The sequence below is a fragment of the Callithrix jacchus genome, chromosome 8, assembly GCF_049354715.1.
Source record: "Callithrix jacchus isolate 240 chromosome 8, calJac240_pri, whole genome shotgun sequence".
Classification (NCBI taxonomy): domain Eukaryota; kingdom Metazoa; phylum Chordata; class Mammalia; order Primates; family Cebidae; genus Callithrix; species Callithrix jacchus.
In genome coordinates, this window is record NC_133509.1 from 123,497,131 (window position 1) to 123,522,879 (window position 25,749).

Here is a 25,749-nt window from a genome sequence, read left to right on the forward strand (position 1 = left end):
TGGTCAATTAATTATTCTTTATATGAAGAGGCCTCCCAACCTTCCTTCATCCTGTGCTTTCTTCTAGCCCATTACAAACTATCCAAGCCTCCTTTAAAATGCAGAGATCAGTACTGAGTAAGCTATTCTAAATGTGAGGCTAGACACAAGTGCTTTATTTCTGTTAAAATAGTGTAGGATTTTTATGAGCCATTTTAGAGATGCTCTGAACTTGTATCTTTGTACACATCACTCTGCTTAAAATACATGATGGATTCCTGCTGTCTAATATTAACAGACACCTATTATTTGTGTTTCTGCATAATCTGGTCTCAAATCCACTGTTTTCATCCTTATCTCCCAGCATCATTTTCCTAGTAATACCTTCCCCCCAGCCCCCAAAATAGGCTCTTGCTGTGTTGCCCAGGCTAGAGTGCAGTGGTGCAATCATAGCTCACTGCAGCCTCAAACTCCAAGGCTCAAGAGACCCTCTCACCTCAGCCTCTTGAGTAGCTGGTACCACAGGCCTGCCACCACATCCAGCTAATTTATTTTTACTTTTATTTTTTGAGAAGACAGGGTCTCATGTTGTCCAGGTCGGTCTCGAACTCCTGGGCTCTAGCAGTCCTCCCAAAGTACTGAGATTACAGGCCTGAGTCATGATGACAGGCCTGAGCCACTGTGCCCATCCATGATAACCTTTTTTAAATTATAAAACAGACTAGCCATTTCCACATTGCCTTGTTTCAGAAACCCTTTCAAGACATTTTCTTATCACCAAAGGTAAATTAAAATATCCCAGAGTCCTTTCTTTTTTCTTTTTGAGACGGAGTTTCGCTCTTGTTACCCAGGCTGGAGTGCAATGGCACGATCTCGGCTCACCGCAACCTCCGCCTCCTGGGTTCAGGCAATTCTCCTGCCTCAGCCTCCTGAGTAGCTGGGATTACAGGCACGCGCCACCATGCCCAGCTAATTTTTTGTATTTTAGTAGAGACGGGGTTTCACCATGTTGACCAGGATGGTCTCGATCTCTCGACCTCGTGATCCACCCGCCTCGGCCTCCCAAAGTGCTGGGATTACAGGCTTGAGCCACTGCGCCCGGCCCCCCAGAGTCCTTTCTTACATATCATTTTATTCAACATACAAATACCATAGTTAGCCTCTTTTGATCTTTTTAAATGATTAAACATGCATTAAATCAAGTTAACAGGTTTAAAATTGAATGGTCGTTCACTTAAATATATGTGTGGTTAAGTTTGTTTTTCTGAGGTTCTGAAACTTAAGGAAAAACTAAAACTATTTGCATTGTAGTAGTTTGTATAGTCACATGTAAAACCAATTTATTGTAATGAACACCCTTATAATAACCAAATATACTATCTAAAAATGCAACTCCTTTATAGGATTTGTCATACTTCATTTTATAATGCTTTGTTGACAAATGTAGTTAAATGTTTTATAAGAAAAAATTCAAAACCTTAAAATGCTGTAAAGAATAAAGAATACATTTTTGAATAGAATATTTCTTTAATAAAACACTTACCTTACTACTCCCTGCCTTCAAAAGGAGCAAGGGGAAAAAAAGTAGGAAAACATATACAAATTGATGATGAATAGAATAGACCAGTTTAGCAAACAAGAAAGGCAACATGCCAACAGAATTTTAAGAAAATATAAAAATGTCTGACTTATGTCACACTGATTTAAATATCTTTATTCACAAATATTAGAAATTTGACCAAAATTAACTACTTTAAATATACAATGTTTGTTACAAAAACATGTATTGGCCAGGCAAGGTGGTTCACACCTGTAATTCCAGCACTTTGGGAGGCCGAGGTGGGAGGATCACTTGAGGTCAGGAGTTTGAGACCAGCCAGGTCAACATGGTGAAAACCTGTCTCTACTAAAAATACAAAAATTAGCTGGGTGTGGTGGTATGTGCCTGTAATCCCAGTTACTTGGGAGGCTGAGGCAGGAGAATCATCTGAATCTAGGAGGTGGAGGTTTGTAGTGAGCCAAGATTGTGCCACTGCAACTCCAGCCTGGATAACAGAGCAAGACTCCATCTCAAAAAAACAAAACAAAACAAAAAAACAAAACTACACTAAAACATCTATTAAAAAAGAAAAAGAAAAAAAATCCACAAGAATATCAACAGAATAGAATGGTTATTGTCATCAGAAGCATTTTTCCTTTAAGTGGGTATTTGATGAGTATTTAATTGTTTTTAAAAGTTTTTTATTTATTTTCCCAGAGACAGGATCCCACTCGGCTGCCATGGCTGGAGTACAAGAGTTTGATCATAGTTCACTGCAGCCTCCAACTCCTGGGCTGAAGCAATCCTTCTGCTTCAGCCTCCTGAGTAGGAGCCTCCTGGTACAGGCCTATACTACCATGCTTAGTCAATTTTTCCATTTTTTTGTAGAAATGGGGTCTTTCTGTGTTACCCAGGCTGGTGCTGAACACCTGGCCTCAAGGAGTCCTCCCACTTCAGCCTCCCAAAGTGCTGAGATTGCAGGCATGAGCCATAGCATATGGCCTGTTTTGCATTTAAAGCGTCTTATTTCACATTTATGACGGTAATATATGTTACTTAATATTAAAAAAGCAATTATTTAAATAAACCATGAACCATATTATCTCCTCACAAATATTCTAACTTGGTAAAAAGAGATATGAATCTCTTAATTTTTAATCTCCCTTGATTTTTTTCATTTTGTGAAAATGAAATCATATTAATGACTTCTTCTGCCCTGTCATTCTTTTTTTCAAGTCAGAAAGCAGTGCTTGGACTCCACCATGGGGGCCCACAGACCCCTCTCTCCCTCCGCACACCTTGTCATTTTCAAAATATTTAGCAGGATTGAAATGTAAATTGAGAACAAAATGCAAAACAATTGCAAAAATTATTTTGAAAAAGTTAGCTGCAGAATATATAACCTAACATCAAAGATTACTGTTATAACAGTGTTAATCATTTTTCATGAGTAAAATATTTCCTTCTGTCAGAACATGCCTCGCTTCAGCAATGGGCGGAAATTTACATTTAAGTGTTTTACCATGAATGAAGCAGGCTAAAGATTAAAATTAGGTCATATTTTCTGACATACCAAGCTTATCCGATAAATGACATATATTTTTAAAACCAATATAACAAATGAAAGAAATCTGTGGGAATGTCTAGAGTTCCTTCTTCCCCAAAGAACATTTTTCACTTTTTATTACTTAGAAGACATAATTTTCCTTAAGTCATATTAAGCACTATACTTCAAATATTCTAATTATAATATTCAAATATCCAATTTGCATATATATGCATTTCTCTAATAACTAAATATATATGTAGTGCTTATTGCTTTGTGAATATTTAATTTCAGAAATAATGTTTAAGTATTTACCAGGTATTCCTCAGGTTACTTTGTATTTCATTCCAAGGGATAGGGGTCATTGGTGAAGACCTACTATCTAAATTCTTTATTTATATTGTTTCATTTAAAACATGAAATACACCATAAATTAAGGATTATAATGTTCATTTGCCACTGAGGAAACTGAGGTTCAGAAAGAATGAATAATTTTTCAAAGTCACACAACTGGTAATGATGAAAATTAGTATTTTACCTATTTGTCTGACTTCAGAATCCATGTCTGCACTATATGATGTTTGCTGCATTCTAGCAAGTTGCTTGCAAACATGGAATTCCGTACAAGAACTTAGATTATGGTATACTGTGGTTGCTTAAAAATACCCCTAATTTAATACTTTGCCTCTTTATATGAAATGAAAAACTGGATGATCACTCTCCATCCCCTTTCCTTAGGTGACTTCCTATTTCTATGATCTGAGGTATACAAGGTATACCATCAGCAAAGGACACCTGGAAGAGAAGCTGAAGAGACACTGTGTCTTCAACATTCCACCTAGAACCTCCCTGGCAATGCTGGAGTCAGTTAATTCACAAAATCTCTCAGTTCCCCCTTCCCCATCACGAATGTGTTTTTGACCTTAAATTTCATCCCTTTCCCCGAATATAAAACCCATAGGTGCAAACTCAAATCCTTCTGCCAAGGCTTTCCTGTAATGTCATTTCTATCTTGCTGAGTTCCAAAACTCTTCAGCACTATCCTAAATGGCCACAAATATGCTTGACTTTTCTACACATCCTGTTTAACTGTGAATGAATTCCCTTTTATTTTAATTTCTCCCTCAAATACTCTTACTAACTTCTCATAATGACGATTTCCTCACCGCAGCCTTGTTCCCACCTCCCAATCCCTCTGTTCCTTCCTGCTGTTTCTGGACATCTTTTACTTTTTCATTCTTAAAACCTCTTTGCTTCTGAAGTCCATGCCATTCACTGCTCCATATGTCTTTTTATTGTTTACCACCTTTAATTTTGAAAACATCAGGCTCACAATTTATTTCTTAATCTGTCATCTAGCTCAGAGACTTTATTAAAAAGTGATCTCTAAATTACTTTGGGCAGTATGGCCATTTTCACAATATCGATTATTCCTATCCATGAGCATGGAATGTTCTTCCATTCGTTTGTGTCCTCTTGTTTCCTTGAGAAGTGGTTTGTAGTTCTCCTTGAAGAGGTCCTTCACATCCCTTGTAAGTTTATTCCTAGGTATTTTATTCTCTTTGTAGCAGTTGTGAATGGGAGCTCACTAATGTTTTGGCTCTCTGCTTGTCTATTATCGGTGTATAGGAATACTTGAGATTTCTGCACATCGATTTTGTATCCTGAGACTTTGCTGACATTGCTTATCAGCTACAGGAGATTTTGGGCTGATACGATGGGTTTTTCTAAATATGCAATCATGGCATCTGCAAACAGAGACAATTTGACTTCCTCTCTTGCTATTTGAATACTCTTCATTTCTTTCTCTTGCCTGATTGCCCTGGCGAGAACTTTCAATACTATGTTGAATAGGAGTGATGAGAAAGGGCATCCTTGTCTTGTGCTGGTTTTCAAAGGGAATCCTTCCAGTTTTTGCCCATTCAGTATGATATTGGCTGTGGGTTTGTCATAAATAGTTTATTATTTTGAGATACTTTCCATCAATATCTAGTTTATTGAGAGTTTTTAGCATGAAGGGGTGCTGAATTTTATCGATGGCCTTTTCTGCATCTATTGAGATAATCATGCACTTTGTCATTGGTTCTGTTTATGTGATGGATTACGTTTATTGATTTGCATGTTAAACAAGCCTTGCATCCAAGGGATGAAGCCAACTTGATCATGGTGGATAAGCTTTTTGATATGCTGCTGGATTCAGTTTGCCAGTATTTTATTGAGGATTTTCGCATCAATGTTCATCAGGGATATCGGCCTAAAATTTTCTTTTTTTATTGTATCTCTGCCAGGTTTTGGTGTCAGGATGATGCTGACCTCATAAAATGAGTTAGGGAGGGGTCCCTTTTTATCCGTTGTTTGGAATAGTTTTCAGAAGGAATGGTACCAGGTCCTCTTTGTACTTCTGGTAGAATTCGGCTGTGAATCCATATGGTCTTCGGTTTTTTTTGGTTGGGAGGCTATTACTGCCTCAATGTCAGACTTTGTTATTGGTCTATTCAGGGATTCGACTTCTTCCTGGTTCAGTCTTTGGAGAATGTATGTGTCCAGGAATTTATCCATTTCTTCTAGATGTTCTAGTTTATTTTATAGAGGTAATTATAGTATTCTTTGATGATAGTTTGTATTTCTGTGGGATCAGTAGTAATATCCCCTTAATCATTTTTAATTGTGTCTACTTGATTCTTCCCTCTTCTCTTCTTTATTACTCTGGCTAGTGGTCTATTTTGTTAACTTTTCAAAAAAAAACCAGATCCTGGATTCACTGATTTTTTAACGATTTTTCATGTGTCTGTCTTCTTCAGTTATGCTCTGATCTTGGTTATTTCTTGTCTTCTGCTAGCTTTTAAATGTGTTATTATTTGTTTGCTTGCTCTTGCTTCTCTAGTTGTTTTAATTCTGATGTTAGTTTGTCAATTTTAGATCTTTCCTGCTTTCTCCTGTGGACATTTAGTGTTATAAATTTCCCTCTCAACACTGCTTTAGCTGTGTCCCAGGGATTCTGGTGCATTGTGTCTTTGTTCTCATTGGTTTCAAATAACTTACTTATTTCTGCCTTAATTTTGTTATTTACCCAGTAGTCATTCAGGAGCAGGTTGTTCAGTTTCCATGTAGTTGTGAGGTTTTGAGTTTCTTTTCTTTTCTTTTTTTGAGTGAGTTTCTTAATCCTGAGTTCTAATTTGATTGCTTTGTGGTCTGTTCGTTATGATTTCTGCTCTTTTGCATTTGTTGAGGAGTGTTTTACTTCCAATTATGTGATCAATTTTAGAGTAAGTGTGATGTGGTGCTGAGAAGAATGTATATTCTGTTGATTTGGGATGGAGAGTTCTGTAGATGTTTATTAGATCCGCTTGGTACAGAACTAAGTTCAAGTGCTAAATATCCTTGTTTATTTTCTGTCTCATTGATTTAATATTGAAAATGGAGTATTAAAGTCTTTCACTATTATTGTGTAGGAGTCTAAGTCTTTTTTGTAGGTCTCTAATAACTTGCCTTATGAATCTGGATGCTCCTGTATTGGGTGCATATATATTTAGGATTAGCACTTCTTGTTGCACTGATCCCTTTACCATTATGCAATGCCCTTCTTTGTCTTTTTTTGATCTTTGTTGGTTTAAAGTAGATTCAATGCTATCTCCATCAAGCCACCATTGACTTTCTTCACAGAATTAGAAGAAAACAACTTTAAATTTCATATGGAGCCAAAAAAAAAAAAAAAAAAGAGAGAGAGAGAGAGAGAAAGGCCTGTATAGCCAAGACAATACTAAGCAAAAATAACAAAGCTGGAGGCATCACGCTACCTGACTTCAAACCATACTACAAGGCTACAGTAACCAAAACAGCATAGTACTGGAACCAAAACAGATATATAGATCAATAGAACAGAACAGAGGCCTCAGAAATAATGCCACATATCTACAACCATATGATCTTTGACAAACCTGACAAAAACAAAAAATGGGGAACGGATTCCCTATTTAATAAATGATGTTGGGAAAACTGGCTAGTCATATGCAGAATACTGAAACTGGACCTCTTCCTTATACCTTATACAAAAATTAACTCAAGATGAATTAAAGACTTAAACATAAGACCTAAAACCATAAAAACCCTAGAAGAAAGCCTAGGCAATACTATTGAGGACATAGGCATGGGCAAAGACTTCATGAGTAAAACATAGAAAGCAACTGCAACAAAAGCCAAAATTGACAAATGAGATCTATTTAAACTAAAGACCTTCTAAACAGCAAAAGAACTATCATTGGAGTAAACTGGCAACCTACAGAATGGGAGAAAAATTTTGCAATCTATCCATCTGACAAAGGGCCAATATCCAAAATCTACAAAGAACTCAAACAAATTTACAAGAAAAAACCACACAACCTCATCAGAAAGTGGGTGAAGGATATAAACAGACACTTCTCAAAAGAAGACATTAATGTGTCCAACAACCTCATCAGAAAGTGGGTGAAGGATATAAACAGACAATTCTCAAAAGTAGACATTTATGTGGCCAAGAAACATATGAAAAAAAGCTCATCATCACTGGTCATTAGAGAAATGCAAATCAAAACCACAATGAGATACCATCTCATGCCAATTAGAACTGTGATCATTAAAAAGTCAAGAAACAACAGATACTGGAGAGGATGTGGAGAAACAGGAACACTTTTACATTGTTGGTGGGAGTGTAAATTTGTTCAACCATTGTGGAAGACAGTGTGGGGATTCCTCAAGAATCCAGAATTAGAAATACCATTTGCCCCAGCAATCCCATTACTGGGTATATACCCAAAGGATTATAAATCATTCTACTATAAAGATACATGCACACATGTTTATTGCGGCACAGTTCACAATAGCAAAGACTTGGAACCAACCTAAATGCCCATCAATGATAGACTGGATAAAGAAAATGCGGCACACATACACCACAGTATACTATGCAGCCATAAAAAAGGATGAGTTCATGTCCTTTGCAGGGACATAGATGAAGCTGAAAACCATCATTCTCAGCAAACTAACACAGGAACAGAAAACTAAACACTGCATGTTCTTGCTCATAAGTGGGAGCTGAACAAGGAGAACACATGGACACAGGGAGGGAAACATCACATACCAGGGCGTGTTGGGGGATGGGGGACTTAGGAGGGATAGCATTAGGAGAAACACCTAATGTAGATGACAGGTTGATGGGAGCAGCACACCACCATGGCATGTGTATACCTATGTAACAAACCTAAACATTCTTCATATGTGTCCCAGAACTTAAAGTATAATTTTTAAAAAAGTTATCTCGGCCAGGTGTAGTTGTTCATGCTTGTAATCCCAGCACTTTGGGAGGCCAAAGTGGATCACCTGAGGTCAGGAGTTCAAGACCAGTCTGACCAATGTGCTGAAACTCCGTCTCTACTAAAAACACAAACATAAGCTGGGCATGGTGTCATGCACTTGTCATCCCAGCTACTTGGGAGGCTGAGACAGAAGAATCACTTGAACCTGGGAGGCAGAGGTTGCAGTGAGCCAAGACTACGCCACTGTACTCCAGCCTGGGCAACAAGGGCAAAACTCTGCCTCAAAAACAAAAACAAAAAAGTGGTCTCTCCTCATAAAATGGACTTGCATATGTCCTTATTTTTTTATTTGCTGATTCTAGATTAAGACCAGTAATTCCCATTAAAGACAACCTGCCTTTTTGAAAAATTTTTGAAAAGAGGATTGGCTATGCTTGAATAAAGGCACACGAATAGGCATGCCTTTTCAAAATTGAATCACAATTCTGCTCACGTACTTCTTAAAAAGTACTTGGTATTGGATTCGATTTTTTATTATCTCCGCCAACCCCATCACCTATATTTATAAAAGTTAGCAAATAAGACTAATCATACAAACTCTACATATATGCATAATTCCCTAAACCACTAGTGTTAACAGTGTTACCACCAAGAGTCTTTTTTGAGACAGGGCCTCAATCTGACACCCAGATGGGAGTGCAGTGGTGCCATCATAACTCATTGCAACCTCACCTTCCTGGACTCAAGCAATGCTCCTGCCTCAGCTTTTCTTTCTTTCTTTCTTTTTTTTTTTTTTGAGATGCTTATTTTATTTTATTTATTTATTTATTTTTTAATTTTTTATTGGATTTTAGGTTTTTGGGTACATGAGCAGAGCATGTAAGACAGTTGCGTAGGAACACACATGGCAGTGTGCTTTTCTTTCCTTCTCCCCTTCACCCACATTTCTCCCCAGGCTATCCCTCCCCACCTCCCCCTCCCACTGGCCCTCCCCTTTTCCCCCCAATAGACCCCAGTGTTTAGTACTCCCCTTTCTGTGTCCATGTGTTCTCATTTTTCATCACCCACCTATGAGTGAGAATATGCGGTGTTTCATTTTCTGTTCTTGTGTCAGTTTGCTGAGGATGACGTTCTCCAGATTCATCCATGTCCCTACAAACGACACAAACTCATCATTTCTGATTGCTGCATAATATTCCATGGTGTATATGTGCCACATTTTTCCAATCCAGTCTATTATCAATGGGCATTTGGGTTGATTCCAGGTCTTTGCTATTGTAAACAGTGCTGCAATGAACATTCGTGTACATGTGTCCTTATAGTAGAACGATTTATAGTCTTTTGGATATATACCCAGTAATGGGATTGCTGGGTCAAATGGAATTTCTATTTCTAAGGCCTTGAGGAATCACCACACTGTCTTCCACAATGGTTGAACTAATTTACACTCCCACCAACAGTGTAAAAGTGTTCCTTTTTCTCCACATCCTCTCCAGCATCTGTTGTCTCCAGATTTTTTAATGATCGCCATTCTAACTGGCGTGAGATGGTATCTCAATGTGGTTTTGATTTGCATCTCTCTCATGACCAGTGACGATGAGCATTTTTTCATATGATTGTTGGCCTCATATATGTCTTCTTTCGTAAAGTGTCTGTTCATATTGTTTGCCCACTTTTGAATGGGCTTGTTTTTTTCCTGTAAATCCGTTTGAGTTCTTTGTAAATTCTGGATATCAGCCCTTTGTCAGATGGGTAAACTGCAAAATTTTTTTCCCATTCTGTTGCTTGCTGATCCACTCTAGTGACTGTTTCTTTTGCCGTGCAGAAGCTGTGGAGTTTGATTAGGTCCCATTTGTCTATTTTAGCTTTTGTTGCCAATGCTTTTGGTGTTTTGTTCATAAAGTCCTTGCCTACTCCTATGTCCTGGATAGTTTTGCCTAGATTTCCTTCTAGGGTTTTTATCGTGCCAGGTCTTATGTTTAAGTCTTTAATCCATCTGGAGTTAATTTTAGTGTAAGGTGTCAGGAAGGGGTCCAGTTTCTGCTTTCTGCACATGGCTAGCCAGTTTTCACAACACCATTTGTTAAACAGGGAATCCTTTCCCCATTGCTTGTTTTTGTCAGGTTTATCAAAGATTGTATAGTTGTAGATATGTTGTGTTGCCTCCGGTGCCTCTGTTTTGTTCCATTAGTCTATATCTCTGTTTTGGTACCAGTACCATGCTGTTTTGATTACTGTAGCCTTGTAGTATAGTGTGAAATCCGGTAGTGTGATGCCCCCTGCTGTGTTCTTTTTGCTTAGAATTGACTTGGCTATGAGGGCTCTCTTTTGGTTCCATATGAAGTTCATGGTGGTTTTTTCCAGTTCTGTGAAGAAAGTCAATGGTAGCTTGATGGGGATAGCGTTGATTCTGTAAATTACTTTGGGCAGTATAGCCATTTTCACGATATTAATTCTTCCTAACCATGAACATGGAATGTTTCTCTATCTGTTTGTGTCCTCTCTTATTTCGTTGAGCAGTGGTTTGTAGTTCTCCTTGAAGAGGTCCCTTACGTTCCTTGTGAGTTGTATTCCAAGGTATTTTATTCTTTTTGTAGCAATTGTGAATGGCAGTTCGTTCTTGATTTGGCTCTCTTTATGTCTGTTATTGGTGTAGACGAATGCTTGTGATTTTTGCACACTGATTTTATATCCCGAGACTTTGCTGAAGTTGCTTATCAGTTTCAGGAGTTTTTGGGCTGAGGTGATGGGGTCTTCTAGGTATACTATCATGTCGTCTGCAAATAGAGACAATTTGGCTTCCACCTTTCCTATTTGAATACCCTTTATTTCTTTTTCTTGCCTGATTGCTCTGGCTAGAACTTCCAGTACTATATTGAATAGGAGTGGTGAAAGAGGGCATCCTTGTCTAGTGCCAGATTTCAAAGGGAATGCTTCCAGTTTTTGCCCATTCAGTAAGATATTGGCTGTTAGTTTGTCATAAATAGCTTTTATTACTTTGAGATACGTTCCATCGATACCGAGTTTATTGAGGGTTTTTAGCATAAAGGGCTGTTGAATTTTGTCAAATGCCTTCTCTGCATCAATTGAGATAATCATGTGGTTTTTGTTTTTGGTTCTGTTTATGTGGTGAATTACGTTTATAGACTTGCGTGTGTTGAACCAGCCTTGCATCCCCGGGATGAATCCTACTTGATCATGGTGAATAAGTTTTTTGATTTGCTGTTGCATTCGGCTTGCCAATATTTTATTGAAGATTTTTGCATCTATGTTCATCATGGATATTGGCCTGAAGTTTTCTTTTCTTGTTGGGTCTCTGCCGGGTTTTGGTATCAGGATGATGTTGGTCTCATAAAATGATTTGGGAAGTATTCCCTCTTTTTGGATTGTTTGAAATAGTTTTAGAAGGAATGGTACCAGCTCCTCTTTGTGTGTCTGGTAGAATTCGGCTGTGAACCCGTCTGGACCTGGGCTTTTTTTGTGTGGTAGGCTCTTAATTGCTGCCTCGACTTCTGACCTTGTTATTGGTCTATTCATAGTTTCAGCTTCCTCCTGGTTTAGGCTTGGGAGGACACAGGAGTCCAGGAATTTATCCATTTCTTCCAGGTTTACTAGTTTATGTGCATAGAGTTGTTTGTAATATTCTCTGATGATGGTTTGAATTTCTGTGGAATCTGTGGTGATTTCCCCTTTATCATTTTTTATTGCCTCTATTTGGTTGTTCTCTCTTTTATTTTTAATCAGTCTGGCTAGTGGTCTGTCTATTTTGTTGATCTTTTCAAAAAACCAGCTCTTGGATTTATTGATTTTTTGAAGGGTTTTTCGTATCTCAATCTCCTTCAGTTCAGCTCTGATCTTAGTTATTTCTTGTCTTCTGCTGGGTTTTGAGTTTTTTTGGTCTTGGTCCTCTAGCTCTTTCAATTTTGACGATAGGGTGTCAATTTTGGATCTCTCCATTCTCCTCATATGGGCACTTATTGCTATATACTTTCCTCTAGAGACTGCTTTAAATGTGTCCCAGAGGTTCTGGCATGTTGTGTCTTCGTTCTCATTGGTTTCGAAGAACTTCTTTATTTCTGCCTTCATTTCATTGTTTACCCAGTCAACATTCAAGAGCCAGTTGTTCAGTTTCCATGAAGCTGTGCGGTTCTGGGTTGGTTTCTGTATTCTGAGTTCTAACTTGATTGCACTATGGTCTGAGAGGCTGTTTGTTATGATTTCAGTTGTTTTGCATTTGTTGAGCAGTGCTTTACTTCCAATTATGTGGTCAATTTTTGAGTAGGTGTGATGTGGTGCTGAGAAGAATGTATATTCTGTGGATTTGGGGTGGAGAGTTCTGTAAATGTCTATCAGGTTTGCTTGCTCCAGGTCTGAGTTCAAGCCCTGGATATCCTTGTTGATTTTCTGTCTGGTTGTTCTGTCTAATATTGACAGTGGAGTGTTAAAGTCTCCCACTATTATTGTGTGGGAGTCTAAGTCTCTTTGTAAGTCATTAAGAACTTGCCTTATGTATCTGGGTGCTCCTGCATTGGGTCCATATATGTTTAGGATCGTTAGCTCTTCTTGTTTTATCGATCCTTTTACCAGTATGTAATGGCCTTCTTTGTCTCTTTTGATCTTTGTTGCTTTAAAGTCTATTTTATCAGAGATGAGAATTGCAACTCCTGCTTTTTTTTGCTCTCCATTTGCTTGGTAAATCTTCCTCCATCCCTTTATTTTGAGCCTTTGTGTATCCTTGCATGTGAGATGGGTTTCCTGGATACAGCACACTGATGGGTTTTGGCTTTTTATCCAATTTGCCAGTCTGTGTCTTTTGATTGGTGCATTTAGTCCATTTACATTTAGGGTTAATATTGTTATGTGTGAATTTGATACTGCCATTTTGATGCTAAGTGGCTGTTTTGCCTGTTAGTTGTTGTAGAATCTTCATTATGTTGATGCTCTTTAACTTTTAGTGTGATTTTGGAATGGCTGGTACTGGTTGTTCCTTTCTATGTGTAGTGCCTCTTTTAGGAGCTCTTGTAAAGCTGGCCTGGTGGTGACAAAATCTCTGAGTACTTGCTTGTTCGCAAAGGATTTTATTTTTCCTTCACTTCTGAAGCTCAGTTTGGCTGGATATGAAATTCTGGGTTGAAAGTTCTTTTCTTTAAGAATGTTGAATATTGGCCCCCACTCTCTTCTGGCTTGTAGTGTTTCTGCCGAGAGATCTGCTGTGAGTCTGATGGGCTTCCCTTTGTGGGTAACTCGACCTTTCTCTCTGGCTGCCCTTAGTATTCTCTCCTTTATTTCAACCTTGTTGAATCTGACGATTATGTGCCTTGGGGTTGCTCTTCTTGCAGAATATCTTTGTGGTGTTCTCTGTATTTCCTGCATTTGAGTGTTGGCCTGTCTTGCTAGGTGGGGGAAGTTTTCCTGGATGATGTCCTGAAGAGTATTTTCCAGCTTGGATTCATTCTTTTTGTCCCCTTCTGGTACACCTATCAAACGTAGATTAGGTCTTTTCACATAGTCCCACATTTCTTGGAGACTTTGTTCATTCCTTTTTGCGCTTTTTTCTCTAATCTTGGTTTCTCGTTTTATTTCATTGAGTTGGTCTTCGACTTCAGATATTCTTTCTTCTGCTTGGTCAATTCGGCTATTGAAACTTGTGCATGCTTCACAAAGTTCTCATATTGTGTTTTTCAGCTCCTTTAATTCATTCATATTCCTCTCTAAGTTATCCATTCTTGTTATCATTTCCTCATATCTTAAGTTCCTTAGTTTCTTCGCATTGATTTAATACATGTTCTTTTAGCTCACAAAAGTTTCTCATTATCCACCTTCTGAAGTCTAATTCCGTCATTTCATCACAGTCATTCTCCGTCCAGCTTTGCTCCCTTGCTGGTGAGGAGTTTTGGTCCTTTCTAGGAGGCGAGGTGTTCTGGTTTCGGGTGTTTTCCTCCTTTTTTCGCTGGTTTCTTCCCATCTTTGTGGGTTTATCCGCTTGTCGTCTGCGTAGTTGCTGACTTTTCGATTGGGTCTCTGAGTGGACACCCAGATTGTTGATGATGAAGTATTTCTGTTACTTGGTTTTCCTTCTACCAGCCTAGCCCCTTCACTGTATGACTGCTGAGGTCCACTCCGGGCCCTGCTTGTCTGGGGTGCACCTCTAGCAGCTGTGGCACAGTGAGGGATGCTACCCGTTTCTTTTTCTGCTATCTTTGTCCCAGGATGATGCCTGCCAAATGTCAGTCTTTTGGATATAGAGGGGTCAGGGAGCTGCTTGAGGAGACAGTCTGAACTTTTTTGGAGCTCAATTGCTGAGCTGTGAGCTCTGTTGTTCATTCAGGACTGTTAGGCTGCTATGTTTGATTCTGCTGCAACAGAGCTCATTAAAAAAACCCTTTTTTTTCTCAAATGCTCTGTGTTGGGGGGTTCGGGCTTTATTTTTCGATGTCCGATGAGGTGTCCTGCCCAGCTAGAAGGCAGACTAGCCACTGTTTGGCTGCCAAGGCTCCGCCCTGCTGTTGCGTGATTCGCCCTGTTTCTGCAGGCTCTGCTGTGGTCTCTGCCATGCCCTGCGGCGGAGTCTCTTCGTTGTAGCGTGTTGCCTCAGCAATGGCAGGCTGCGTCAGCAGTGGGCGTGTATCTCAGTAGGGACGGGTTGCCTCGGCAACGGCTGGCTGCGTCAGCAGTGGGCGTGTATCTCAGTAGGGACGGGTTGCCTCGGCAACGGCTGGCTGCGTCAGCAGTGGGCGTGTATCTCAGTTGGGGCGGGTTGCCTCGGTAGTGGTGGACGCCCCTCCCCCACAGAGCGTCTCGGACCGTCTGCTTGGGATAGTTTGAAATTGCGGTTTTGTTCATCCCACTGGGTGTCCCAAATGATCTGTCCCTGCAATCCCCTGGGCTAGCCTACTGTCCAAGTCTCGTTCAGTCTCAAGTCCAGCCCTCTCAAGTCTCAGGTTGCCGGTTCAACAGGGCACCCGGACAAGCGCGCCCTGTGGGGATTGCTGGGTAGGGCCGGCCGCCGCCGCTCCGGCTGCCGGCTTCGCCAGGCAGACCTACTGCCTGGCATCCTGTGTCTTTTTTATACTTGGGAGTTTCCCCGTTCTGTGGGCAACAAAGATCAGTCTGGAAATGCAGCTCCGACTCACCGTTTGCAGATTCAACGAGAGCTCCAATCCTGGGTTGTTCTCACAGCGCCATCTTGAGTCCTCGGCCCTGCCTCAGCTTTTCAAGTAGCTGGGACTAAAAGCGCATACTACTACACCTGTATTATTTTTATATTTCCATAGAGACAAGGTCTCACTATGTCACCCAGGCTGACATCAAAAGTATTTAGCTGAAAGGTGCCTAAGTGAAGGTGACAGGCAGCTGACGGCCGGAAGGAAAATGAGTGAGTCTTTGGTGGTTTGTGATGTTGCTGAAGATTTAGCGGAAAAGCTGAGAAAGTTTCGTTTTTGCAAAGAAACGAACAATGCTGCTATTATAATGAAGATTGACAAGGATAAGTGCCTGGTGGTACTGGATGAGGAACTTGAGGGCATTTCACCAGATGAACTTAAAGACGAACTACCTGAACGACAACCTCGCTTCACTGTGTATAGTTATAAATATCAACATGACAATGGAAGAGTTTCATATCCTCTGTGCTTTATTTTCTCCAGTCCTGTTGGTTGTAAGCCTGAACAACAGATGATGTATGCTGGGAGTAAGAATAAGCTAGTCCAGACAGCTGACCTAACCAAGGTATTTGAAATAAGAAATACCGAAGACCTAACTGAAGAATGGTTATGTGAGAAACTTGGATTTTTACACAATATGAACTTCTGTGTTTTTAAAGTATTTATGTATTAACCTTACCATTCTGGAACCAGACATAAATACTTATTTATGCCTAAAAATGCACTGTTACTTACAGTTTGTTTCCTGCAGTAAAGAAAAATTCATTTGTGCAAAGTTTGAACAAAGAGGAAATCATCTTCGTGGTAATGAAACTTTGTAAAGTGTCTCCTTATTTTGGTAATTGTTAGGTGGACTACTTTTCCCCAGGGACTTTTTGCACTCTTGTGACTAATTTCTATAACTTAAGGTTCAGAATTTGTTACTATTTACAGACAACATTGGAGAGTGGATATATTAGATTGTGAGAGACAATTGCCTTCTTTTGACAAATACTGGATATTAGCAGTTTATTTATGAAAATAGCATATTATCACTTGTCAAATCATTGAAATTAATTTGGGGTCAAAAACTTGAGTGACCCAGGATTGAGCCATGAGTAATTTACTGTAGTGTAACCTGCATTACAAGTACATTGATCAATTCTGTATCTTCTTTGGTTCCTATCTCTTTTTAATCTAGTCTAGAAACTATGTTCATCACTCATTTTTAAGGTCGGGAAGTTAGATTTTATGATAGAGTTATGACTGTTAGCTTTTCTCTTTATGGAAAATAGCATCTTAGCCTTAGAAACTGGTGGATTGTAATAATCAAGGGCTTCATTCCTTTTATGTCATTTCTAGACTGTTTTGGATCTAGGTTAATAACACTTACTTATAAAGCACCTCTTAATGTCCTATGAACACTAATTATTTTAAATGTGTTAATACTGTGCCTTTGATTTGTTAGCTTTAAAGTTAGTTTAAGACTTTTACACTGCCAGTATTCCAGATTTGGTGAAATTAATACTTTTTTAAAGGGTCCAAATAAAATAATTTTCTAATGTGTATATCTGAAATTTGTAATAAAGTCAACTTCATATTTTAAAAATTCAAAAAACAAAACAAAACAAAAGGTAAAAAGACAAACATAATTTCTAAGAGGTGCTGTAAATTGTATAAAGCAAGAGTATCACTGTTACTTCGTTTGTGTAAAAAAGTCATTTAAACAATAAATTCAATTTTTAACACCAATATCTCTTTCTTCATATAATATTAAACTAAATTCTTACCTCTCATCAACTGAGGGTTCTTTTTGTTGTAAATGAGGCTTGATTCCAAACATTGGGCGAATATTTGTTGATAAGGCTCTGATGGTGTAACTGATTTCATTCTCCTTTGTAACATCACTGTCATAGCCTACCATTAAAATACACGAGTTATTCTTAAGCAACAACTGAGATCAATTATGATCTTATAAATTGGGTACAAAGATGTTCAACAATATGAAATAAATTAGTTATAAGCAAATTATGAAGTAATAGGCAACCAGAAAAAAGATGTAGAATATTTATATATAATCATGTTTTCAAAGTATTACTAAGTAATAATAGCAGGTTAAAAAGTTCATGAAAATCAACAGGAAGAAGCAGATAGAGAAAAAAAAGTAAGTTTAATACAATCACACTTTTCTTAAAAAATATTAGCTACATACATTTTAGGATACATTCCAAATGTTAAAAAAGGTGTTACCTGTGAGGTCAAATTATGGAGGCTGTGTTTAATTTTTATGGAAAAATATATTTTCTTTAATGAACTGGTATTACTGGTATATTAGAAGAAAATCAAAATTTTAAAATATGATGTGTAATAATATTTACTATAACAGCATATATTTAAAATTAAGATATTCTTTGTTTGCAGATAAATAGTATCTAAGTCATAAATACATGCCAACCTGTTGTTCTTGAGTCACAAAACTGATTTTGATATTAAACAGACTAAAAACAGTAACACTGCAATTATTCAAACATTATTATTACTTGATTTAACTTCTACGGCTTACATAAGTTGTGCTAAATTTTTCCTATATTTTTGTTAAAGTATTATAAAATAACATACCCCCGTCTTCTTCAGAATCAATGTCGGATTCTTCACTATCACAAGGCCTTTTTTCTCGATAGGCTTCCATCTCATTTGACCACACCATTAAAGACATATCTGTACCTCCCAGGGTAACCAACATGCTGTCATCGTAAGTCCAGCGAACATTTGTGACATGTGTACTATGGGCCACATACCTCTTGAACTTTCCAAATTTTCCCTAAAGAGGAAAAAAATTCAAACAATCTTTCTGAGAAATTTCATTATTTAACTAATTCCATGATAATTTTGATTTTATTTTAATAATTAGAAATTAATCATTTCAAGTGTAATGTGTTAAAAAAATGAGAAAATACTGAAACTAAGTAGAAAAAAAGATACCAATTCCTAAACCTGTTAAGGACAAGACATAAAACCAGTAGTTTCACAAAATGCTAGTACTCCAGGTAAAACTCTTTAAAAAACCAACTTGGTATTCTGCATTGAAAGTATAAAAATGTTCTTGTATTTGACTCACCCATCTCCCTTTTAGGGATCTATGCTAAGAAAATGCTATGTGTGCAAAAAAAAAAAAAAAAAAATACGGTATTTACTTATAGCAGTGAAAAAAATTAAATGCCTTAAATGTTCAAAGTAATAATTAATTACAATGTATATGGAGCAGTGTATATATATTAATGACAATGGTTATGCAGATGTATTACTGTTGGAAATAGATGCAATAATTGAGAAAGGATACACATGCCTATGTACAGCATAAATATGTTAACCAAAAGTAATTATCAATTGCTTTGGTACACATATATGTATATACCCATGTAAGTATCTTTCTTTCATCTTAATTCATTAGTGCTTTTCTTTGTAAGCAATACACACAGGAATGTATTTTCCTTTTAAATATCAATATAAATTTAAGTTATAAATACTGGCAACTTTAAAATCTAGCATTACCAAGTTACATAAATTTCAGATCAAAGCATCATAAGCAAGTTTTGTTAACATCTTTTCAAAGGTGTTAAAATGAGAGATGTCTTAAACAAAACGCAGTGATAGCAAAATTTATGAATTTCTTTTTTTTTTTTTTTTTTTTTTGAGACTGAGTCTCACTCTGTCACCAGGCTGGAGTGCAGTGGCACAATCTCGGCTCACTACAACCTCCAACTCCTGGGTTCAAGCAATTCTCCTACCTCAGCCTCCTGAGCAGCTAGGACTACAGGCACATGCCACCATCCCTGGCTAATTTTTTATATTTTTAATAGAGATGGGGTTTCACCGTGTTAGCCAGGATGTTCTCGATCTCACGACCAAGACCAAATGATCCGCCCACCTCAGCCTCCCAAAGTGCTGGGATTACAGGCATGAGCCACTTGGCTCACTGCAACCTCCACTTCCTGGTTCAAGCGATTCTCTGCCTTAGCCTCCCAAGTAGCTAGGACTACAGGCGACCGCCACCATGCCCAGCTAATTTTTTGTGTTTTTAATGGAAATGGGGTTTCACCATGTTGACAAGGCTGGTCTCCAACTCTTGACCTCAGGTGAACCACCCGCCTTGGCATCTCAAAGTACTGGGATCACAGACATAAGCCACTGCGCCCAGCAGGAATGATGACTCTTAATAAAAGTTAGGGCAAGGGATCTGCCATCAAAGCATAGCAAGAAGATAGTTTCTCTAAGACTGTGTGGTTCTTGATACACTAAGGTGAAAAGAATCTGTAGACCAATATTCCAGAACCTATTCCTAAAGGATCTACACCATTTGGAATGCTGGAAGTGAAATTTCTGACAAATATTTTAGTGGGACACATTCTTAACAACTAAGACTCTACCATTTATATGTATCTAAACAGGAATCTGTGAAATATTTTCTTGGGTGTCTGAGTGTTCAATGAGAATTTTTTAAACCTGTTTTTTCATGGCAATGTTGATCTAAAAATATTAACATAAGCAGTTACTTAAGATCACTATGAACTGAATACCACAATATTATTTCAGTTCCCTATTTCAAATTTATCTTTATGTTCATGTTGGTGCCTGAGTATAACTTAATTTGTGAATTAAGAAATAAAAGCTGTCACAGTGACTCATGCCTTCAAACCAACCACTTTAGGAGGCCGAGGCAGGTGGATCACTTGAGTTCTGGAGTTTGAGAACAGCATAGACAACATCTGGAGACCCCGTCTCTACAAAAAAAAAAAACCCTTTTATTAAAAATTTTTTAAATTAGCCAGGCATGGTGATGGATGCTTGTGGTCCCAGTTACTCAAGAGGCTGAGGTGGGAGGATAACTTGGGTTTGGGAGGTTGAGGCTGCAGTGAGCTGTGATTGCACTATTGCACTCCAGCCTGGGTGATGAGGGGTGGGGGGAGAGACCCTGTCTAAAAAAAAAAAAGAGAGAGAAATGAATGCATTGCATCTGGATTTGATACACAAATTTTATTTCTGTGTTATGGAAAAGCCTAATATTTTACAGTAGTTTGAACAGAGGGAAGTGATAAAAGAATTAAGTAACTGCACAGCACACAGTAGCATAGGTACATAGAATGCCAAATCTGTACTATTTGGTTTCAACAACAACAAAATTATTCATTACATTAAATCAATAGTGTTTATCTTAATTTTATAAGTATTATAAGTACTTTATATTTAATTGGTTAAAACAACTTAAACGTTGAAGCTATAACTATAAATAGTTTATATTTACTGTTAGTAGTATATATTTAATCAAAAAACTAGACACATTATTGTTAATTTTGGGGATGAAAGGAATGTCTCTCTCTCTTTTTTTTGGACATAGGGTTTTGCTCTGCCACTCAGGCTGGAGTGCAACAACATGATTCCACACAGCTCACTGTAGCCTCCAATTACTGAGCTCAAACAATCCCCCCACATCAGCCTCTTGAGTAGCTAGGATTACAGGCATGTACCACAAGTCCTGGGTAATTTTTTCTATGTTTTGTAGAGAGGAGGTCTCGCTATGCTGCCCAGGCTGGTCTGGAATGCCTGGCCTAAAGTGATCCTCCCACCTCGAACTCCCAAAGTACTATACTGGGATTATAGGCATGAGCCACTATGCCCAGCCAAGATGCTTCTTTTAAAAGGGATATTTATATTAGTCAATATTGAAAAACACTATAGGATATGATATATAACTTAAGGTATGAGATCATAAATTATAATACTTAAAATCTATAGATATGAAACATAATTCTGAACCTTTCATATTACAACATTACATTTTACATACACACAATTCATAACAATGAAGTGTTATGACAAGACATTACCTTAACAATTTCATAATGTATGATCATTAGGAAAGTTAAAGAAAAATACATACTTTAGTGGGATATCTAAATAACTTCACAAATCCCAAATCATCCCCAGTAGCTAGAACCATTTTGTCATTGGTGAGGCAAGAAGCAGTTACATCTGTAACTTCGCCAATTACTGGCCAAATTCCTTCACAGCATAAACCAAGTACACTTGTCCATGATGCCCAAGCAATTTTTTCTACCTAGAAAGGAAAAACATTGCTGTACATTTAGATCATCCAAACCTAAAATATCAACAACCAAAATGTTAACATTTTTCTTTGTAATTATGTGTGTCATAAGTAAAATTAAAGTTTTAATGAAAAAATGGTTAAATTATTAGTTGTCTTGGTTATGTAGCTCCCCAGAGCCTACTAGTTGCTGTAGAAAAATTTTAACATAGCATTATTCAGAATATAATTATATATCCACCGGGTGTTCTAGGTGCTAAGCATATAGCAATAACAAATAAAACTCTTTCTGGCTTTAGGATAATCAAAAAAGATTCTTACAGTTCACGGTTAAATTTCTAATAATGCATTATAAGCATGTTTTCCAACTAACCCTTACTAGAAATTTAGAACTTTTACTTGTGAACTCTCTCTTCATTAAACCACTTTCATGTTAAATCTGTTGAGCCTCTCTTCCTAGACCATGTTAATAAAAAAGGCTAATATTGTTAGGCACAAATGCAACACAATTTTTCTTGTCTTTTTGTTTGTTTTTTAAAATAATAATCTGCCAACAAATATGTTAGGCATATGGAGTCCTAAGGACGAGGCAGATATGCAGTATTCTATAGATGGCATATTTTCTATTTGCTATTTCATGCTTATCTTTTGAGGAAAGCAACTGGAACATAGCTAGCCATGCATGTGATTTATTCTTTTTTCTTTTTTTTAAATACAGGATCTCAACTTTGTCACCCAGGCTGGAGTGTAGTGGCATGCACATGGCTCACTGCAGCCTCCACCTCCCAGGCTCAAGCAATCCTCCCACCTCAGCCTCCCAAGTAACTGGGACTACAGGCACATGCCACCACACCTGGCTAATCTGTTCTATTTTTCTGTAGAGATGGGGTTTCACCATGTGTCTGGGCTGGTCTTGAACTCCTAAGCACAAGCGATCTGCCGGCCTCAGCTTCCAAAGTGTTGGGATTACAGGCGTGAGCCACCATGCCCACTGACTCCTTTTATTAATACAGTATTTTTTCCTTTACCTATCTATTCTGACTTAATAAAATAAACTCACTCAAGAATATTCATTATTTTAATAATTTGAGAACAGAGTTCACCTGTACCTAAGTAAGAGAAAGCAGGTATCAGTTTTCCAGCCACTCTTACTCACATAAACAACACTACAAGCACCACTATTTTCCTACCTCCATGCTGGGGATAGTTTGTTTTTTCCCTCTGGGAGCTTCAAAGAATAATTGTTCTTTAGCACCAGTGTTGACCTGTAAAAGCTTTCCTTAAAAAAAATTTTTAAAAATATTTACATATATAAAAAACATATACATATATCATCAGTATGATGTTTAAGTTTTCTGAGAAAAATTCAGCTTAAATATAAAAAACATTTTCTGCTGTAGTCAATATATAGTAAGAGCATTTGATTTTTTAAAATTCCATAAAATTAACTAAATTAATAAATGGTTTGATATTTTGTGTGTGTACACACACATACACACACACACACACACACACACACACACACACACAAATGATTTCTTTGGTGATGCATATAAAAAAACTCCTAGAAACAAATGTTGGAATTTTTTTAAAGTGTAAACATCTGTTTGACAATATTTAGAAAAACTTTATGATACTCAATTTATATAGCTGAATACATGAAACAATAAAATCCTTAAAAAGAGAGCATTTAAAATATTTAACATATTTCAAACATATTAAATACAGTCATATGCCATGCATTCTGCAAAGATACAAAGATACTCATTAAGTTCTTTATGTTACATGATTATGACTATTATTAAAGAATATATTTCATAACAATGAGAAAAATGACTTTAAAGTCCTCAACATTTCTTTTTAAAATTTATTTTATTTTTTTAGGAATGGGGTCTCACTCTATTGCCCAGGCTGGTCTCAATCTCCTGGGCTCAAGTAGTCCTCCAGCCTTGGCCTCCCAAAGCACTGGAATTGCAGGTGTGAGCCAGCATACCTGGCCAATATTTCTATTATTCTATTTATATGACAAAGATCAAGACATCTATCAACAATTTTTTGCACAATATTTAAATTACAAATTAAACAACTAATCACTCACTGTACTATTATTTGAATATTAGGTGTAGGCTGGGTGCAGTGGCTTACACCTAGAATCCCAGCACTTTGGATGCCAAGGTGGTAAGACTGCTTTAGTCCAGGAGTTAATAGGCAATATAGTGAGACACTGTCTCTACAGAAAATTTAAAAATTAGCTGGGCATGGTGGTGTGTGCCTATAGTCCCAGCTACTCAAGAGGCTGAGTTGGGAGGATCACTTAAGCCCAGGAGGTCAAGGCTGTAGTGAGATGTGATTGCACCACAGCACTCCAGCCTGGGTGACAGAGTGAGACCTGTCTCAGAAAAAAAAAAAAAAAAAAAAAAAAAAAAAAAAAAAAAAACCAGAAAAAGTCTCAACTCTATAGTGTTCATCTTCAGATGTAAAACAGTAAAAAACAATTTTGAGAATAATGGTTGTTTTCCCAATGCTTTTGAATTCACCTGTTGAATCACTTTTCTGCTTCTCTAAAATAGGTATACTAAATCAAATGAAACTTTTATCAAATATTAAGTTATTTAAAGTCTTACCTCTAATGTCCCAATCAATATGAGTTATGTAACTGGTAGCTCCTTTGCATATTCCTACTCGTTTACTGCTCATTACATTGTATATATCTATAAAGCTGTCATGGGATGCTACAGCTAGATATTTCCCAGAACCTATAACAGAAACATATTTGCTTGACATTTTCTCTTTAGAAATATTTTTTTACACTCTACAACTAGAGTTAATTTTCCTTTTCTTTATGGAGAAATCTTAGTTATTTCATAAATTATAATAAGACAGATAAGTCAAGTGACAAATGATAATATTTTCAAGTATATTATAATTAACAAAATAATTTTTTAGTGTAACAAACTAGTTCAGTGGCAAGCAAATGTCAAAAACTATATATGATGTAGTTTTGATTTGTATTAAACAAAAATACTCCCTCTAAATTTAGAAAACATGGAACTAAACCAACACAAGTAAATTCTGCCTTAACATTAGTAATTGCTACATTACAGTAGGTTTGTAGTAGATAATGAATACATGAAAACTGATGGAGTAAAATGAGTGCAATTTCAAAAGCATTAAGAATAATATAATGAAAACAGTTATCCAACCCCTTTTATGTCACAAATGAGGAAACAAAAGCTCAGAGAAGCATCCTGGCTCCAGTTACACAAAAAATTTAGTAACAGAATTGACACTAAGACAGATATTTGCATTAATCTAATAACATGGCTTTTATACACTGCCTTTTCTAGTAAAAAAGTTAAGTTCTGAAATAAAATAACAGTTAATAAAAATTATACACTGATACATTTACACACCGCCAGACCCAAGTTAATGCTCAAATACAATTTCAATGAATCTTACCAGGTGAAAATCGAATATCTGAAATCATATCTTTTCTGTGATGAAAAGACACGAGATCCTCTAGAGTATCTGCATTTGCCATTAAGAAGCTTCCATCATTAAGACCTACAGCTAAAACTTTACCATCAGGAGAAAAACAGCAACACCTCCCACCTGAAAGAGAAAGAGTATATTAGGCAATTTTCCCTTATTTAAAAAATGTATGGGCCATGTGTGGTGGCTCATGCCTATAATCCCAGGAGTTTAAGACCCCATCTCTACCAGTAGGCAGGGTGGGGGAAGAGGGGAAGGGGCAAGGGGAAAAGGGAAAGGGGCAAGAGGGAAGAGGGAAGAGGGAGAGGGAAGGGAAGGCAAGTAAGTAAGTAAATAAATAAACAAATAGCCAGTCATGGTGGCACACACCTGTAGTCTCACTTACTCAGGAGGCTGAGGCGGGTGAACTGTTTGAGCCCAGGAGGTTGAGGCTGCAGTGAGCTATGATTGCACCACCGCACTCCAGCCTGGGTTACAGAGTGAGACCTTGTCTCAAAAAAAAAAAAAAAAAAAAAAGTAATTTAGGGCCAGGTACAGTGGCTCAAGCCTGTAATCTAGCACTTTGGGAGGCCAAGACAGGTGGATCATGAGGTCAGGAGATTGAGACCATCCTGGCCAACATGGTGAAACCCTGTTTCTACTAAAAATACAGAAAT

The 25,749-nt window shown here is 37.5% G+C and overlaps 1 protein-coding gene and 1 pseudogene across 30 annotated transcripts in view; one reads left to right on the top strand and one right to left on the bottom strand.

Annotated features, from left to right (window-relative positions):
- The window catches only part of EML5 (EMAP like 5), a 203,847-nt gene that overhangs the window by 35,834 nt on the left and 142,264 nt on the right, over positions 1-25,749 (bottom strand). For 25 of the 29 annotated variants that reach the window (XR_013521448.1, XR_013521449.1, XR_013521447.1 and 22 more), the window contains 6 exons: positions 25,061-25,213; positions 24,226-24,357; positions 22,792-22,880; positions 21,437-21,613; positions 18,118-18,319; positions 17,289-17,415 (listed from right to left, as the gene is read on the bottom strand). Coding sequence is in view for 11 of the 29 variants with exons in the window: in XM_035261240.3 (XP_035117131.1) it covers positions 17,289-17,415; positions 18,118-18,319; positions 21,437-21,613; positions 22,792-22,880; positions 24,226-24,357; positions 25,061-25,213 (880 nt within the window). In the remaining 18 variants the exon portion in view is untranslated. Of the gene's footprint in view, positions 1-1,522; positions 1,538-9,167; positions 9,509-17,277; positions 17,416-18,117; positions 18,320-21,436; positions 21,614-22,791; positions 22,881-24,225; positions 24,358-25,060; positions 25,214-25,749 lie in introns of those variants that run through there. The other 4 variants (XM_078335582.1, XM_078335581.1, XR_013521451.1 and 1 more) reach the window with 4 other exon arrangements.
- Positions 15,704-17,066, top strand: LOC103795875 (glia maturation factor beta pseudogene; annotated as a pseudogene). Its single transcript, XR_013521456.1, has one exon. The product of XR_013521456.1 is annotated as a glia maturation factor beta pseudogene (transcript).